At 39.2% G+C, this 19,468-nt stretch overlaps 1 protein-coding gene across 1 annotated transcript in view; it reads right to left on the reverse strand.

Moving 5' to 3' along the window:
- galnt18b (UDP-N-acetyl-alpha-D-galactosamine:polypeptide N-acetylgalactosaminyltransferase 18b) overlaps positions 1 to 19,468 on the reverse strand; it is a 101,711-nt gene that overhangs the window by 41,185 nt on the left and 41,058 nt on the right. The window contains exons 2-6 of the mRNA XM_075460462.1: positions 16,956 to 17,151; positions 13,357 to 13,523; positions 3,180 to 3,363; positions 2,199 to 2,396; positions 1,868 to 1,982 (exon numbers count right to left, since the gene is read on the reverse strand). Of these exons, the coding sequence (XP_075316577.1) occupies positions 1,868 to 1,982; positions 2,199 to 2,396; positions 3,180 to 3,363; positions 13,357 to 13,523; positions 16,956 to 17,151 (860 nt within the window). The remainder of the gene's footprint in view (positions 1 to 1,867; positions 1,983 to 2,198; positions 2,397 to 3,179; positions 3,364 to 13,356; positions 13,524 to 16,955; positions 17,152 to 19,468) is intronic.

Consider the following 19,468-nt stretch of genomic DNA (forward strand, 5'->3'; position numbering starts at 1 on the left):
ATCAAATATATCATATTGACAAAGCACATAGACAAAGGCTGAACCCAGTGTGACCTCTGGACACATGTGTGGCCATGGTTCAGGTGGCCATTGTTAGGTTATCCACTAATTAGTGGATTGTCTGTGGTTTAGTTCACCACCTGTGTGATGTCCAAGCGTAATTGGGCAAGACACCAAACTCCAAGGTGCACCAAAAAGAAGACAAGCCATGCATGGCAAGAATCTGGAGCTGAATGTTCAACTTTATTCCGTTGTGTGCAGAACGATTATTCACCAAATTACTGCTCCTGATCCCTACAACTTAAAGGGATAGTTCGCCTCTTTTGACATGAAGCTGTATGACATCCCATATTAGCAATATCATTTATGAACATTGACTTACCCCCCGCTGCGTCGAGCCGAGTTCCAGCCGAGTTTTTGCGTTGACGAAGGTAGTCCTGCTAGTTTGCTAGGGTCCCGAAAATAAAGCGTCTTGCTTCTCAAAACAATATGCGTTCAAAAGAGTAATACGTTTGCATCACAAAATCGTCTGACCTTTCTGACCTCCAGAAAAAGTCAGACCTCACAATCGCTTGGCGCTATTTCTCTCTACCTTTGTATCACTACGGGCTGTGTAAACTGTGCAGACCGAGCACTCCCCTGCTTCTGAGCAGTAAACACCGTAACAGGTGCGGCTATCGCTAGGTGGCTGAACGCATTGATATGAAGGGAGGCAAAAAGAGCGCCAAGCGATGTGAGGTCTGACTTTTTCTGGAGGGACAATTTTGTGATGCAAATGTATTACTCTTTTGAACGCATATTGTTTTGAGAAGGAAGACGCTTTATTTTCGGAACAGCAAACTAGCCGGACTACCATCGTCAACGCCAAAACAAGGCTGGAACTCGGCTCACAGGACGCAGCGGGGGGTAAGTCAATGTTCATAAATGATATTGCTAATATGGGATGTCATACAACTTCATGTCAAAAGAGGCGAACTATCCATTTAACCTCAGCACCACTGTTAAGTGCACACACCACATTTCTTGATGTCAGTTCAGTGTTTTAAAGGGATATGCCACCCCCAGGCCAAATTAAGTGTATCCCCGCATTCCCGAGACATAAATAAGTGTGTGGGAGCATTTTCCTGGCGACCCAGGCATTGTCCGAATCTCACAGCACTGACCACTGCTTGGTTGCACGTAATACATACATGCTAGCGTCGCCAGCGTCGCCAATCGAAGTATTTCGCCCAACGTGAATTAATTTACTTGATTTACCTTCTAAATACTGTGTGAGTGGTGTACTTTCACATCGAGTGCTACGTCTTTGGGAATCCCCACCCCCGACTTCCTCAAACAAACCAGCGTGAAGCAGCCAGGGGATGGGGATTCCCAAAGACGTAGCGGGGAGTGTGCTTCGGCTGTGTTTTCCGCACTGGAAACTAGTTCCCAAACTGACATGAGCAAACCAAGCCTTCCGTGTAGATTTACACAGTCATTTGCACTCGATGTGAAAGTACACCACTCACACAGTAATTAGAAGGTAAATCAAGTAAATTAATTCACGTTGGGCGAAATATTTCGAGTGGCGACGCTGGCGACGCTGGCAACGCTAGCATGTATGTATTACGCGCAACCAAGCAGTGGTCAGTGCTGTGAGATTCGGACAATGCCTGGGTCGCCAGGAAAACGCTCCCACACACTTATTTATGTGTCGGGAATGCGGGGATACACTTAATTTGGCCTGGGGGTGGCATATCCCTTTAAGTATAAAGCGAGTGAGCAAAGCTTTTCCGTAACTTTGCTCCAGTATGAGTGATTATCACATTTAATTCTTTACACATTACCTGAATGAACAATAGACCTCAGGTATGACAACACAACTCACCCTGATGCCCAGCTCCACATTTTCTCCCCCGTACACCTCCATCCCTTCATCCAGCAGACCAATCTCCTCAAAGTACAGCCTATCCACCACAAAACAGCCAATCAGGGCTGGGCTCCTGGAGGATTTAAGATGATGAACATCAGTTTTGTTTTTCAGTTGCTATAGAGACAGTGAGGTGAAGGAAGATGTGTGACCAAGCGGAATCTCTAATTTGCTTACAAGTGCTACGTGAATCGCCATTTTTAGCGAGGTTGACATTTGTTACACTTAATGTTATATATAAATCATGCAACATTATTTGATATTTGATGTCAGATTGTTGTTCACTTACTGGATTGGTGCACTCTTGTTGCCCTTGTGCCACCAGGACTTGGGGGGATTGAGGTAGCGACACCACAGTTCCCAGTCAAAGCCCTGGGCAGACAGCGGATATTCTTCAATCTCGAATGTGTCATACTTGATGTTATCAAATGATGGGGATATTACTCGAGTTCTGTCCTCTTTAATTCTCTGCAGAATAGGTTCGGCCCTGTAAATATGGAGAGAGAAAGCAATTTCACTGTGTGTATTTGGTTTGACAGGCTTTCTCTATTACCTTTGCGATTGTCCTTGTCATGCAATCGTAATTTCAGGATATGTATTAAATTCAATCTATGAAAAATGACAAAGCCTATTACTCAACTGATAATACAGTTTTACTTTTCATTGAAAATTAGGAAATACAATGTATTTAGTCATTTGCAAACTGTTACTAACATGTACTGGACTCATCTTTAGGATTGCTATTGAATCAATTGGGAAAAGAGATATATCCCAAAAAAGGAGGGTATTAAAATTGGCTAAACAGAATGTGGAAAAAAAAATCCAGAGAAGAGAAAGACTTAAAAAAATTTTGTAGGCCTGTACTAGCTGTTTAAAAAAAGTGTTATAGGCATAGAATCCAATATGAGCACCTATCTTTAAAAAGTTTTCTCACTTTTACTTGGTATGTTGTCTTCGTACATTTTACAATAGTTAACAACAAGTTATTTATTCATAGGGTTTAAATAGCTTGTACTTCATTGCATTTTCTTTCAGATGATTCCAACTTTTTAAAATCAGGGCTGTATTTCTGTTCCTCCAGTTAATATTTATACACTATGGTGGTATTCAGTGTGAGTGGATTTTTACTTTCCATAGGTACTAAAAAGAGCCAGCATTGCAGAGATTCTTTAGAAACTGAAACAATTTTGCAAACACGCCCACGGGTGACTCAAGAACCAGTGTTGAGTTCAGCTTATCTCTCCTCGCGCTGTACTTCTGAGTGACTCACCAGCCAGCATTAAACTCGACGTGGGCATCAAACAGGGCAACGACTGGGGCAGTCGCAGCCCTCCATCCACTCACTCTGGACCGGATCAAACCCTCCTGCTTGTCATGCCGCACCATCTTAATAAATCCTGGACGCTGGCTGTTGGTGTCAGACACAAAATCATGCAGCTTCTCCTTCAGCTCATCTACAGAAAACACACAGACATACATTCATTTGACATCATTATCTGAGGAGTTTTTGAAGGTCCTGTTTGTGATTGGTGAGTAATTGTGAGAGCTGCCTGTGAGCAAACCACCCACAAAGCATCATCATGTCCTCCTCCAGTGGCCAGTATTTCAGTGGTCGGAGGCCAAAGGCACTCATGCTTCACTGCTTTGATCAGTCGACCAAATATGGAGCAGCTTGAGCCAGCACTGCAGACCTCCATGGGGCTTGCCAGTCATAATGGGGTATTGCGATATTAAAAAGAATCTGCAATCCCTTTCAAAACATAGGGGGATCCTTCAAAGTTTACCTCCATTATTACCCGAGTTCCTCCATTATTACCCTGCAGGACAACAGTTACTGTTACTTATATGTGCAGTGGTAGCAGGTTTTTGTCTTTTCTTGGACCAGCATACGTGTATTACATTCCTTTCAAGTTAGATTTAGAAATATGTCAATAATTGTTAAAGGGCCAAACTTCAGTATTCTGTAAAATATCACAATCAAATAACAAGTCTCCACTCTACTATCAATCAAATCCAGCTGGAAATAAAATAAAAATAAGATATAAGAAAAAAAACTTTTATCAGCCATGAGCTTTATCATTCCATATATAAAATATTTTTCTTCTAAGTTTCCCAATTTTAACCAAAGGTGCATTATGAGCTAAAAGAGAATGGGAAGCAACTGCCACCAGACAAAAGTGGTGTGACATCCTGCTGTGTCCGGCTTATGTAGAAGCAGCATGACACATTTCACAAATTCAGAAAAACTTGATGTAACAACAATACTTAAGAAAGTTCTGTTACAGAAACAGTTACATTAGTGTATATTAGCGTCCAATCATTCATTTTATGCACAAAGTTTCTCTTACACCCTGGACAGGTCACCGGTCTATCACAGGGCCACACCGAGACAAATGAGACAATTATGCACACTCACACTCACTCCAAAGGCCAATTTAGAATCACTAATTAACCTAACATGCACATGCACTGTGGGAGGAAGCTGGAGAACCAGTGTGTGGTAAGATCACACTCAACCCAAAAATACTTACCACAATGCACAGGAATCTGAATGAAGTTAGCACTTCAAGGTCAGTGTCTGTTATATTGGCAGCGTGATTTAATTTCTACCGATATGGTCCATTTTCTCTCTCTTTTCCTGTCTCCATCTCCTCTCCTCATGATTCGAGTATTATGACCACTTTTCTATCAAACTAAACCAAAGCAAACCAGGCAACAGTGGTAGAAACCTGCAGCTGGTGTATTGTACCTCCACATTCTCTTCAGGAATAAGCAAAAGGCCAATCAAGTCAGCTAATGCACACCCAACACTGTCCTAAGACAAAATAAATGTGAATAAAAACATGGACGCACTGTACATCAGGGTTTCAAAATGATTAAATAAATTGATTATCTCAATTTGTCAAAACTTTTTCTCAGACAAATACTGACAGCAAAACTCACCTGGTATGACAAGTCTATAAATATTTCATAGACACAAATCAGAAATTCAGAATGTTTTACTCCTTGAGACACCAAGGTCTGCTGCTATTTCCCAGCAGGGACTAAACAAGTGTGGAACAGAATAACTCTGTACCTTGTTGAATGTGCACTCTGTGCAACATGACACTGTGGCACACTGTAAGTTTTTTCTTGGTGTGGTACGTCCCTTTTTGACTCTTCCAGACTAATAAATCAAGTTTTAGGACATTTAGTTGAAAGATTAGCATTATAATTAATTTACTTTGGACTCTTAATTCTAGCTGGAGGAGAGCTGCAGTGACTCACAAGAGCTGCTGCAACAAATCTAGTAACTTTTAGTCCATCAATAATTAAGACATCCTAATGTGTGTGAGAAATGAAAAAATACGAATGATGTGGCGTTATGCCTTGTAACAAATCACAATAAAGAACCATTAATTACACCAGAAATGGCTGATGGCCAGTGCTCATCAATCTTTCAGAACTGATGTCTTGCAGGAGCTCTGCTGGAAAGAAATGTGCTTTGGAATGGAGTTGGACTGGAACAAACAAGCAAACAGGTTAGGCAGTCATGAAGTAAATCAAGTGACATAATACTGCTCAAGTCTCACAATATTTTCTCGGGTGATAATGAGAAAAGCTAATTGGTAAATTGAAAAATCCCCACAGCATTAATCTCAGGACTGCCTTGCTCTCAGTCTGACCTAAAACAGTAACAGTACAGTGTGTGACTGCCTGCATATACAACACTATATAGAAGCTTTCTACATTTAAAACAACTAAGTTTAAGCTCTTGTTTAGATTTTACTTTGTAGATATTTATTGTGACAATATCAGACATCTTTGGTGTTTTTTTTGTGTTCAATAAGGAAAAAGATATTTTAATTTATAAGTACAATTTCAATCATGGTTTCCTTTGATCTATGACCTGTTCCAGGACTGTACAGTACATGTGCATGTGACTAAGCTCAGCTTGTCTGTCTACGCCTCCCTTATTGAATGTGCTATTCATGTGTCTTCAAACAGAACACCATTTATCATCATTTATGTGTTACTGCAGATGGTAAATCAGCAGGTCTCACACTTGTTGCTGTGTAGTTTGTATGGCACCACATGGCAATTCCTCACCACACAGCTCTACAGTTGGAAAATTTGTGTTTGAAATATCCAACAGATACTGGCTCTTCTTCAACAATCAAACCCACGGTCCACTTGCTGTTTGTTAAAAACACCTTTGCTGAATTTCCAGTATAAATATAATCCAACTTGGCTCAACAGTACAGACTCAGTTTTGTTGATATCATCCCAGGATTGTTTGCCCTCCAGCTTTCATTAGCTGGACCATCAACAGCTGTTTGCTTGATGTCCAATTGGTTTCAAACTGTTGCTGTAACTTGTCTGCTCACCTGAGGTGCTGAAATTAATTTACTTGGGGCCCCTCCTCTCGCAGAGATGCATAATGCTGGAAAGAGGTTCGGTGTTTCTAGCTAGAAACAAATCATAACACACACCGCATGAAAGAAAAAACATAAATAAGTAAAAGGACATTTTTGCTGTTTCTTCTGGTGCTATACTATAGTGCAGTGTTTCCCAACCTTTTTTGGCCTGAGTACCCCCTGAGCCTTCTTGTCACACCACGAGTACCCCCTCACACATACAACGCGTGCGATGATTCTCCAAAAGTAGAGCAACACAGTGGCTATTACATGAAAATCATTTTATTTAATATCCTTAACTTGAACATAAAATTCTCAGGCTTTCTCTCTCTTTTTTTTTTTTAACCTCAGTTGAATTCAACATAAGAATAAAAAAAACATTTTCTTGAAATATAAATAATTAACCAAAATAGTATAAATACTAAATCAAAATAATCTTCCTTTGTTATCTAACTTGAACAAGTAACATTTCTCTTTTTTCTAAATATTTAAAAAAATATTTAAATATTTAAAAAAATAAAAAAATAATAAAAAAAAAATCCCTGTGCGCCGCGTACCCCGGGTTGGGAAACACTGCGGAATATCTTTACATTTTAGGTTAAAACATAACTTAACCTACAGTATTACAGATTATCAAAGACATTTGAATTTTTTTACTATAATTTTCAAGGTTCAGTGTTAAGGATGTAATCGAGGATTTGGTGATAAAACTGTTGACTGTGACCAACTGAAACCTTCCCCCTTCAAATATGTAGGAGAAACTATGTTGGCCTTGAATAACTCAAAGAACGAGAGAGGCCTGCTCTAGAGCAAGCGTTTGCATTGTCCATTTTATGCTACAGTAGAAATATGTCAAACATCTGTAAACATAAAAGACTAATTATCACCTAACAAAAACACAATGATTTTTTTATTCTCATCTAATTCTGCACTAATAAAAACATCCTGAATATTATATTCCATTTCTTTGAACAGCTGACCAAAAACACTATGGCATTTAAAAAAAAAATTTCAATAAATTTAATTTTGTAGTTTACAATTGGCTTTGTTGGTTGAAAAATAAATAATGGAAGCGGGACAAAAGTAATATTAGGTGAAAAAAACTCAGCTTTTAAGACACGAAAGCTGAAAAATTATAAGAAAAAAAGCCCTTTTCAAATTTATGAGGAAAAGACTGATATCATACATCAAAATCGTGGATGAAATCTAACTATAGCGTTAAATATATGAAACACACAGGACACTATAGTGCACCTTGCAATCAGATTTATCAATTGGGAAAAAGCTCTGGTCTCATCCCAAAATCATCATGTTAACATACTGAAAGTATCTGAACTTTGGTGAGACTGACTTGGACTGACTTGGCCTGTTCAGATGATAAGATTGTAGTGATTTGGATGAGATAATAATGCAGCCATTGGTGTGGTGGTTAGCACCGTCGCCTCACAGCAACAGAGTTCCAAGTTAAATTCCCAGCTGGGGCCTGTCTGTGTGGAGTCTGCATGTTCTCCCTGTGTATGCGTGGGTTTTCTCTGGGTACTACAGCTTCCTCCCACCGTCCAAAAACATGCATGTTAGGTTAATTGGTGTCTCTAAAATTGTCCCTAGAAGTGAGTGTGCGTGTTGTTTGTCTCTGTGTGGCCCTGTGATGGACTGGCGGCCTGACCTGTATCCCGCCTCTCGCCTAATGACAGCTGGGATAGGCTCCAGCCCCCCCGCAACTCTGAATTTGATTAAGTGGGTAGAGAAAATTAATGGAATAATGCAGCCATGTCGGACCTGTGTGTGCCATTTCCTTTTTCATGACATCTGAGGTGTGATGAGGTGCATCTACTCATGCAAAGTAAAGCAAACTTTGTTAAAAATTCAGTTGATAAAACTAATTATTGATTATCAAATCATTCATCTTTTTTTGAGGACACTTGAAAGGCTCCATTGTCTTGACATGCTCAGATACAACAGCTGACTCAGACATTTCCTGACAATTAGTGACGCTGCAGAGACAGCTCGCCAGAGCAACTACTGACTTAAATAATATCTTATTCATTCTCTTCTGCTCGAAGATAGCATGTTATCACAGAATTCTTTACATGTAAGTTGAAGGATGAAATGCTACATCTTCTGTACAGCCTGTCTGATAAATTAACCCCCCCATCCTAAAAATCTAGCTCTTACACCAGTGATTCTTTCTTAGGCTACAGTTTGGGACATTATCCAATTCAGGAGAAATCACCGAGGCCAATTTGCCCTTTTCTCCCTTGATGGCTACTTGTTCTCCTGCATACTAATACCTCTCGGAGGTGGGCTGTGACAACGCAGGATAACTAATGTAAAGTTGTGGATGCCTGGAGGTTAGCTCAGGATGATGACCCATTCAACAATCCCAGCGGCATCGTGGGTCAACAGGCTAATAACATTTAGCACAGATGAGATACACAGTCATGATGACAATGATAACACCCAGACTATCAGACCCAGTGTCACAGAATGCTCAAGTAAACTGGGTGAAATGCCATCAGCAAAATGTCAAAGCGTGAATTTAGTCTCTGAAGGAGCTCGAGATCATGACTCTTTAAGCTCTCAATTATGTGATGAAATATGGATGTCTATTGCATGTGATATGTGGTAATCCTCAGTTTCACTTTTCTATTTTTGAACTTTAGATATATTCAGCAATAATAACCCGAAAGACTATTCTTATCCCAGTGTTTTGTGTTAAATTAACAAAATATACCATATTGATCTAAATTCTGTTTCAGAAGGCTGCAGCACACTGCATGTTTTGCATTATTGACTTTGGTAAACACTATTTCCCAAGCTGACTGTCTCAGTCCTTGTTACAAGCAGCACAGCCAATCTATAAGAGTAAAACCTATAAATGACTTTGGCACAGTATCGTTACCGTTTTATGGCTTGCTTTCTGCCTTTTTAGTGTTGTCCTGCGCTTTAAATTACCAGCTACTCCTTTCACAGGTGACTTTGAGTCTATTTTTTATTTTTTTTGCATTGCATGGCAGACGTCTCCCATCTCCCATGGCAGTCATCTCGATGTTAACAGAGCTCAGAAGTCCCACAATGTCAGAAAAGACTGAATATTTTCTTAAATTAAGTCTATTTATAATACGACCAATGCATGCAGATGTAAGAATTTGGCTTAGGAATGCAGATAAGATACTTGCAAACACCTCATCACCTCACTGGATTGTTAGATACCACAGGGCAAATTTCATGGCTCTGCAGCTAATTAGTGTTATTCATCCATCGACTCAACCCAGTGAACACGGCCCCTTAATTAACATTAAAGGAGTCTGGAAACCATCAGAGGAGCCATAGATATACACGTACCCCCTGTGACTTGTGAGTCTGTCACAGCTTATTCTATTTAAAATGCCTTTCAGACCAACCAGCACTAATGGCAGAAACTCTGACGCCATGCGCGTAATTTGCACGGGGGTTACGGGGGTCATGACCCCCTCAAAAATCAGATCCAGCTAATATAACCCCCCCAATATCATCAAATCAAATCATCAAAAAATATCATAACATTCTGAATGAATAACTTTTGTTTGTTTTCTTTATTCATTCATTTCATTTCAAGATAGTATCATGTTTTAAATAATCTGTAATGTAACCCCCCCCCCCCCCCAAACCGACTACTTGGTATTACCCAACCCAATTTCTCTACCAAAAGTTTGTTTATGCGCAGCCGCTGGACCTGGTGAGTGGTGCCAGAGGGTGCCAGGGATCACTGTGTGGAACCAATGTCACTGAACTGTATCTAAAGTTGCTGTTTGCTCCAAAACAGTCACACTTTTTTGGGGTTTGTTGTGCTAAGAGGTGGATTAACGAGAGTTAAATTGATGGAAAAGGGCTGTGACGGCTGCTCAGAAAGTTCACAAAGCTAGCGCAAAAATCTTGAATGTTGTCTTGCACATACCAAGACGTTCACCTCATGTGTTCCTTATATGTGATCCTGCAAGGCGAAACCAGTCGCTTTGGTAAAATTTACAAAACTAAGTTATTGTGCTCACATGAACGGCCATAAACTAAGTTTCCAACGATATGTATATTGAGGCTATTGCTATCGCTAAGATAACTGCATCCAAAGTTGGCATGGTTCTCCTGTCACGATAATGCTAGAAGAGGAGAAAATCACCTTTTTAAGCGGCGTTGACAACTGGAATGACTGCTAATGTGTTAAATCTTCACCGGGCTTATCAGTCAAAACATATGTTTTTCCGTGAAATTTGTTCAACCCGCCCAGTTTTCCAGTCGTTTCAGTAATATATTGTGGTCAACTGTATCAAATGCAGCACTGAGATCTAGTAGAACTAAGACTGACATTTTTCCACCGTCTGTATTCAGACATATGTTGTTAAACTCTTTGTCAGAGCAGTCTCAGTGCTGTGGTTCTGTCTAAAAGTTGACTGGAAGGTGTCATAGCAGTTGTTTTGTTTTAAAAAGTAATTAAGTGGTTGAAAAACCGCTTTTTCAATGATCTTACTTAAAAATGGGAGATTTGAGATAGGCCTGTAGTTGTTCATTTGTGTCTTGTCAAGACTGTCCTTTTTCAGCAGAAGTTTGATTACAGCTGTTTTTAGTGGCTCTGGAAACACACCCGACATTAAAGACAAGTTCACCATCAGTAACAGGTCTGACTCCTTTAATAATATTATTATTAATTTATAGCAATCTTAATGTGATAGTAAGTGGGCAATATGTGAAATCAGTTCAGAATAAAGGTGCAAGCTGCTCTCCAGTGCGCCACCCTGTATTGTGTGATGTATCGAGAGTTGCATTGTGCATAATACATTTGCTGCATGTAGGTGCCAATACAGTGATGAAATTGATTTATCTTTAAGTTCTTGTCATCTGCCAATGTTGGCTAGTGCTTAAACACTGAATTTAACTACTGTGTCGTTATGGCATAAATAGTGAAGTGAACTGCTGCATTTACGTTAAGTAGCCTAAATCAGTAAAAGTATCACAATGTATTTCTAACACAGGAATGGCAAATTGGCGAGCAAGAAAATGATTAAATAAATAAATAAATATGCTGCGAGTTTAACCCCCCCAATGGTAGACCCAAAGTTACGCCCTTGTCTGACGCAAGCTGCTCCAATTCTCATCTAATCAGGACTATCAAGTAATTTTACAAATTTTACACGATTTCTTTTCAGGTGAAAAGGTTATCATTTTGGATATGAGGCCAGTGCACCCAGTTTATCTCCTTTCAGATATCAGCTGTAACATCTTCACAGATGTAGACCAGCAGCTGGATGAAACTGTCTTGTCACTTCAGCAGCTGGCAGACCTGTGTTTGAGATGACTGATCGATTAAATGGAAACTCTGGGACAAAAGTGTCATCTTTCGAATTATGAGTGAGAATGCTACTTAAAAATGACTGCAATGTAAGGGGGAAAAGTGCTCATTTGAAGAAAAACGCCTTAATTTTCCGCTGTCTTGGCATGCTTTTTATGTGCCGATGCCACATCAACAAAATCCTTTAAGCTTGTAAAATTACCACTGATCTGTCTGCAGCAGGTCTCACTGCTCTCAGAGCAACATTTTCTTCTCAGGAGAAGTTGCATTAATGCATTAATTCTTCCCATATTTGACTCTCAGAAGCTGTACTGATCGAAATAGCAACTGTAAACGCTCTGGTCTGCAAGATGCAGTGTGCAAACAGCCATTTATAACACCAGTATAGCCACAGCAACAACACGTCTCATTCAACCAAACTACCAACAGATAGTTTGTGAAAGCTTTGCGAAGAGCAGGAGATCAATTTGTTGTCAAAATTGAAAAAATACAAAAACTATTTTTTGTTTTGTTTTTAAACTGGAAAATAACCGTTGGGTCTTTGTACCTTGACTCTTAATTTCATTCCAAAGTTCACCAGAGGGCTCTCTTTACTCACGATCACACTCTTGTCATCCTTCATCATTCAACAACTCAAGTCAGCGAGATATCAGAAACATATCAGACGCACATTTATCTTTGCCGGAATATGTACAGTATTGTGCGAAGAAATTGAACCAACACTCATTTCCTCATATGCTGTGAGGAAAGTCTTTGCTAAGTTGTATGTGATATTTTGCTTGAATTATTCACAGTTCAGTGTTAAGTGAGTTAACAAAAAAAAAAAGCTCCTCTGAAAATAGTCAGGTACTGAAAATGAACAAATAAGTAACCATTGTCTTAAAAAGGGAAAAATATTCCGAAAAGACCTTCAAAAAGACCTGCAGAATTATAGCTCAAGTCCCTTTATAAGATAACAAGAGAGTAGAAAAAAACAAGGGGCGGTTCACTTTTGCAAAGTACTGTATATTGTTGTGAGAAACAATGAAACAAGGACTCTACAGTTGCACCTTGGATTACATTGAAACCGTTTCACAGCAGCCAATTTGAAGTTTGTGTCAATCAGGATAACAGGGTCCATGTATAAAAACAATGAAACTGTCTTTTAATGCCAATCATACCCCAGGAGTAATTTCTGTCATTTATCTTTTGCATGCCCATGAATTAATGATCAAATTTCGGTGTGTTAATGTCTCCATATATTTGTCTGAGGATAAAGTTGCTCCAGTGAAATTCAGCATCAATAAAATGCAAAATATAATTCTATATAGAATAATATCACGGTAACACGCTGGAATTCACTGAGCTCCTGAGAGCGAGCCATTCTTTCACAAATGTTTGTAGAAGCAGTCTGCATGCCTAGGTGCTTGAATTTATACACCTGTGGCCACAGAAGTGATTGAAACACCTGAATTTAATTATTTGGATGGGTGAGTGAATACTTTTGGCAATAAAGTGCACGTGGAAGCAGTGTTTTTAGCATTTTGTATGCATGGAAGAATTCACAGTATGACAATAATCTCTATTACTACAGACCTTCACATGTTGATTCAGCAAGTTGATAAAGCCAGAGCTTGAACAGAAGGCCAGTTCTCCTTTCAGCTTCTAAGCTACAACTAAACAATTCCAATTTGAGGGAGGGGATTAGGTGTCAGCTCACACTTAATGTATGAAATGATGCTTCTTACCGTTATTGCTGTTGTCGTCCACCAGGATTATCTCTTTAAGAAGGTGGGAGGGGGTCCTGTTGATGGCAGAGTGGATGGACCGCCGGATGACAGACAAGGCTTCATTCACAAAAATGAACACAACGCTCACTTGAGGGAGATTCAGAGAATAAGTAATGTTTCTGCACCTGTGGAGGATAATGAAAAATACTTGCTTAGAGTTGATACATTTGTCATGTTCAAAGGTTTAAAAGATGCATTTGGGTCATAAAAAGCAGGATGTTGTCAGTTTTTCTGCCAATCCAGCTTCTTGGAAGATTTACTCAGGACTTGTATTCATTAATCACACAAGCATCTATAAAAGTAGTTTACGTTATAAAGTGGGTCAGTTTTACAGAGAACGTAGAATTGATTGTGTGCTAATGTCAGGCAGCAGTCACGCTCATTTCTTTCCCGTCTAAAACCCTGTTTTTTCTATCAACACATTGATATGATTTAAGCCTCTTCTCCCAAGAGGAAACTGATGCCTGAAACTTCCAAGAAATATAGGGAAAACAAACTGCAACGGAACAACCCTAAAACTTCAGGTAACATACCTTTGAGTTTGAACTACGGCTTTTTAAAAACCAAAATCCTCATTATCAAAATTTCTTCTTCCTGTATATCCTTCCTTCCCAATAGTGGTAAAGTGCCGAAGCAAAATCTTATTAAAATTCTCCAGTATAATCTCTCGATATGACTATTCTATCCAATTGTTGAGAAAGAATTGCATTGGAATTGTGATTCTTAATCTGTTCTCATCCAGCCAGCAGAATACCACAAAGTCACACTGCTGCTCACGGTTCTCATGCTCTCCATCATGCTGTATCCACAGAACGCCCCGGCTTGGTTACTGGAGATTTGAAACAGAGACACAAAATGTGTCTGATAAATGTCTTTCCTGCAACCATTTCAGATGAGTGCAAAGAGCCTGCATTTAGTGGGATTTAATGGTTTGCGGGGAGTTCAGAGATGTGGAGAAAATGCCCCGAAGATCTTTAAGCTGTGCAAACTTTCACACCAGGATGTCACCTCACCTTCTTCTTCAACCTTGGTGATGTTAACATGCAAGCTGAAGTAAAAAATGGCTCACAGGTTGTCAACACTTCTTAGAAGGTGGTGCTAGTGTTCCAGGGCTAAATCAAAGCACAAACTTTTATAAATACTTTAGTTTCCAAAGTAGGAACCCAGGGGCTAAACAGAATGGCATGGATATATTTACCATTATAATGCCACTGTTTGGGAGGTAGATCTACTAATGGTGTTTTTCCATTAAAATTCTACTTGACATTGCTCTTCTCTGCTTTGTTTTCCATTTCGGAAACTATCCTCTTGATGTGGGCAGGAACAGCCGTTCCCCATTTCAGCATGCTGCTAAGATGTGGTGACATAGCAAACAAGACACACCATTTCCCTGAGTGTGTGTGACTGTGAATGAATGTGTACAGTAGCTAGTGAATTTGCAACAGGATTTCAGAAGACAAGGTTTTCAGTATCTAATTGTTGTGATCATAATAGCGTGCTTCAGAGCCCAACTCTGGTCAGCACAGAAAAAAAGTAATCTTTAAATCCATACTCTTAGGAAATAAATGTGCTTAAAGAGTCATAATTCTGCCACATATAATCATATGTGATTCATACACCCACATGAGATACCCGCGTTTTGTGATTCATGCCCACACAATGGCAAATCGTCCGCACAGATTTTCAAAATACTTAAGAGTACAAGTACGGCTGTATGTAGAGGGCTTCAGCGCCACTGCAGAGAAGTTGTTGTTACATCCACAGGTGAGGATTCTCTCAAGGGGTCTGCAACATTTCCACTTAACACTGTTAGCTTGCATGCTGTGGTAAGTCGAACAAGACCAACAAAGAACGAGGAGAGAGAGCTGCGATCAAGAAAACAGCGCTGTGATGCATCAGAGAAAAGTAAGAAAAAACGAGACATTTTAGGGAAATATTATCATTATTACTGTATTATTGCTAAAGAAATAATAATCTATAATGGGTTATATATTGATAACAGATATTAACTTCCAACTCAAAAGTTAAATAAAGAAAGCTCTGGAGCACTTGGTTATTCCTGAATTAAAAAACAACTTTTTTGTTACAATAGAACTGGATCAATAGAAAACAGAGACAGAATGTTGTTTGTTTGTTTCTTTAGAAAATTGAAGAATTTTCATTTGGGTTGATTTGGTGTATTTCTGGAAAAGATTTTGACTATCTGTGAAGTGGTTGACATCAGTGGTGAAGAATTAGACGAGGAGAAACACTGAAGTTCAACCCATCTGACTATAGGCTTCCTGTGAAAACATCAGCGGTAAGTTTTTAAAAGCACAGGCGGTTTTCTCAAAATTATGGGTTCCTTTTTCACAGTTTATTGTCAAGTCAGTTGTTAGTATTCAATAAATAAGGAATACTGCATTCAGACACTAATATACTGTGTTTCCCCATACCTGATACATTTTTTGGACACTGTAACCCATTCAGCAACAACCATTTAGCTGCAAATTTATTTGTAGAAATTCACAACTATTCAGTGAAAATTATTAGTCATTAAAAAAAAGGTCACTGGTAAGACTACAAAAACGATTAAACAAGCTCTGAAGGCCAAACTGTAACAATTTTGGACTAAAAAGTTTCTGGAGAATAGCTTTTGGGTTTGGCATCCTGTGAACTTAACAGAGGTTTTCACATGACAATTCTTTTTATTATCCAGTAATTCTGTGACATGATTCAGAACGGTTAGGTGAGTTGGCCTGGAGTGACTCCATTATGAACATGATATCATGCTGATATCAGCATAGAAAACAGCCTCACGGAGCCTCCATTAAGGCTGTTGACTCAGTCTCTTTATAATTTCACAGAGCACGCTACCTATCATGTCAGAACACACAGCACAAGATGTGCAAAAGGCATGTATGGCCGCATGTCAAAAAGGTACTTGTGGTACAGGAAAGGCCCTAAATTTGTGAGATTGTTATGTTTTGATCTGCACCTTTTTTTGTACTAGACAGAGTTCAGTTAATGAATCATTTATGTGTTCATATCTATGCCAATTTTTGTTTTGTTTTTATTTTTTCTAATGCGCTAACACGCCATAACTGTCAGCGAAACTGAAAATTCACAAGTCCTTGGATGGCAATGGGTCAGATGAGGCTCCAACTTGGTTCGTTGGTATGAAAGTCTGTGATGTAAAGCTGCACTTTTCTACTTCTTACTCCTATATAGGCGTTTTTTAACATTCAATAGTTGTAATAGTGTCACTTAATGAAAAACATATGCATATATTAATCTGCAAAGGAAAACATAGGCTCGTAACATATTTTGAGCCTTAAAGCGCAGAAATTTTACAAAATTCAATCATCCAAGGCAGTTTCATGGAATTGTTTAGGCATGTTATGTTTTTGGAGCTCTGTCCATTTTCAAACCTTTAATGTAGTTGTTATACATTTCTGGAAAAAAATACAACAGCAAAAGCATTTACCCAAACATATCAGATCTATATTGCTGACTAGCATCCACTGTAGGGGTGGTATGTAATCTCTGTTTGACCACTACTCCACCTGGAGTCTTACCCATCAGGCCTGAGGTCGGGTATTGGCCTGCTTAAAGAGAGACGATCACTGAGGTAGGCGTTATATCCATAGTACTGGAACATCTTCAGTGCCACCCGCCGGTTGTCTGGACTGAGCTCCTGACCCCAGTGAGCGAAGAGCGACGAGTCAGAGAATGATGTGTCTGGCTGACCTTCCTCTCCCCTCCCTGGTGTCTCTAGTGGGCACAGGAAGACAAAAAATATGATTACTCGTCGAGGTCACGGCCTCGTAACCTACTAGTGAGGTTGAGGTTGTGCGTGAAATGACATTTAAAGTATGTGAATAAATGATAGTGCATATATCATCAGTGTGATGAATGCTTTTCCTTGTGCTGTAATTTATGTTAAGGGTGAACTGTTATTTAAAGATATGGACTGGTTGTCCTTCGACAGAAACACCATCCTCTCTAGGAGTTCATGCAGATGACAAGCTCTCCTGTCCTTGAGCATAAGAGTCACTCCCTGCCAGCTGTCGATTGGCTGTTCTGTAGTAGACTGCTCTTCACACACAGGACAAAGTGAGACTAACTTCCCGAAAGATGTTGTTTCAGTAACGCACAACCCTAATAGTTAATGATATTTTGTCACATTACATATGATTGGAGAGGGACTAATTTTTCGCTCCAAGAGCGCTGAAATCAGAGTGGTGCAAAAACAAGAGCAGAGAGACATTCAACAAACAGTTTACTGTGACAAGCACAGCATTACCGTTTGTACTCCAAGACTCACTTCTTGTACAGACTTCATACAAATATCTGCTAAACATTCTGTACAGCTTCCAAGCGATTTAACTGCACTTTGATGCAAACCTTTGTGCTTAAAAGTCAGGAAGTTTTATCCACAGGAAAAGAGTTTAAATGCCAAAAATACCGAACATAAAGTGGATACAAATGAAGTCTAGTCAAAATCATCTAGAGGAGTATGCAGTTAGTTATTCTCTATTTTATGGCCTGATTACAATGTCTAGCTATGAAAATCTAAGGGTAGTCTGAGCTTTCACTGATTTTTCAGTTAATACAGATATTTTGTTGAGTCCTTGTGCCTGTTGGGACATTATGCAGAGATTCAATAGTCTGCAACAGTCAGGTCTGAATATTGAGGGTGATATTTATAATCTCTGGAAACATGGGGAAATGCTGAGACATTTTATTTTGGAAAACTACAGGCTCTAAGTTAAATTTCTTCAGTACAGATGCTAATGTAGAGGAGTTAGCTTGAAAAAATTTTACACATTCATACTCTAAACAGCGGCTTTCTATAAAAATAAATACATAAATGATCAGGAAACAGTGTATCTCCTAAAATCTACATCTCAGCCATGGATAATAGTATGATATCGTTAATTAAAATGTCCCACTCTACAGGAAATGAAGTCTAGAGAAAACTAAATCAAGGTATCATGCCCCTGCAGGATACAAATTTAAAAAGGAAACAAATGTCATTATAGAGCTTCAGTTTTCCATTTTGTGACTGACATATTGACATTAGCAAGAATTCTCATCCTACCAGTCAAAAACAGCTTTGTTTTCTTTTTCTCTGTGACATGAAGTTAGGAAGAGTGACCAGAGGAGTTTCTTCTTGATGTCATTTGTCACGATGGGGATTTCTGCTGTTTTTTTCAGCTCCAACTCTTATGAATCGTTACAGCTTCAGAAAACAACAACAGTTTAGGATATTATATGAGGACTGAAATCTATTGTATAGCCATAAAGACCCATAGATGAAGGAGGCTTCGAGTCCTCAGTGACACTGTGCAAAACACAAGGTTATGGGTGTGTAGATGTGCATGTGTACAGCGTGTGTTTTTAGCAGACTGTGTTTTATGCAGATTGGGAGTAGTTAATATTTATGAGCAGACTGTTTTACCGTTGAAATGACAAACCGTGTCAGATGAGTAAACACTTAAACAACGGAGGGGAGGTAGGTGTGAACGGATTACATTATGAACCAAAACGAAAAAAAAAGAACTGCTTCTAAAAGGGCAGCAGATGACAGAAAATTCTTTGAAAGGTAAGCAAAGCTATAACAGTTTATATCCTGTAAAATAATGCCAATGCCTCTCTGACACACCTGTTTATGAGGCGGACATATTTATGTTTCCATCTGACTTTTAAGCTGGCATAAAATCAAAGTTTTCAACAGCTGCTTGGTATGCCAACCTCTGTCAACCACAGAGGAGCTGCTGTGGCATGCACAATGTGGGAGAAGAATACATTGTATTGCAGCTTGTTGCATAAGGGGTTGTGTGGCAGACCTGTCACACTGTCCTTGCTGACCTCTGCCCACCCCCCCAAAGAATCTATAATGTGCACACAGGCATTAGTATTGAACAATAGAGCAAAGGTAGAAGTGCGATGAATCAGATTTTTTCTTTTACATCATGTGGACAGCAGTGTATATGTGCATCAGTTATCTGGGTGTTTAATGTGAGGCAAGTAAAAGTAAGTACGCAGGTAAACACAAAGCTGTGTAAAACTCAATATATGAGTAAAG

The sequence above is a fragment of the Odontesthes bonariensis genome, chromosome 1 (assembly GCF_027942865.1).
Source record: "Odontesthes bonariensis isolate fOdoBon6 chromosome 1, fOdoBon6.hap1, whole genome shotgun sequence".
In the NCBI taxonomy this organism is placed as follows: domain Eukaryota; kingdom Metazoa; phylum Chordata; class Actinopteri; order Atheriniformes; family Atherinopsidae; genus Odontesthes; species Odontesthes bonariensis.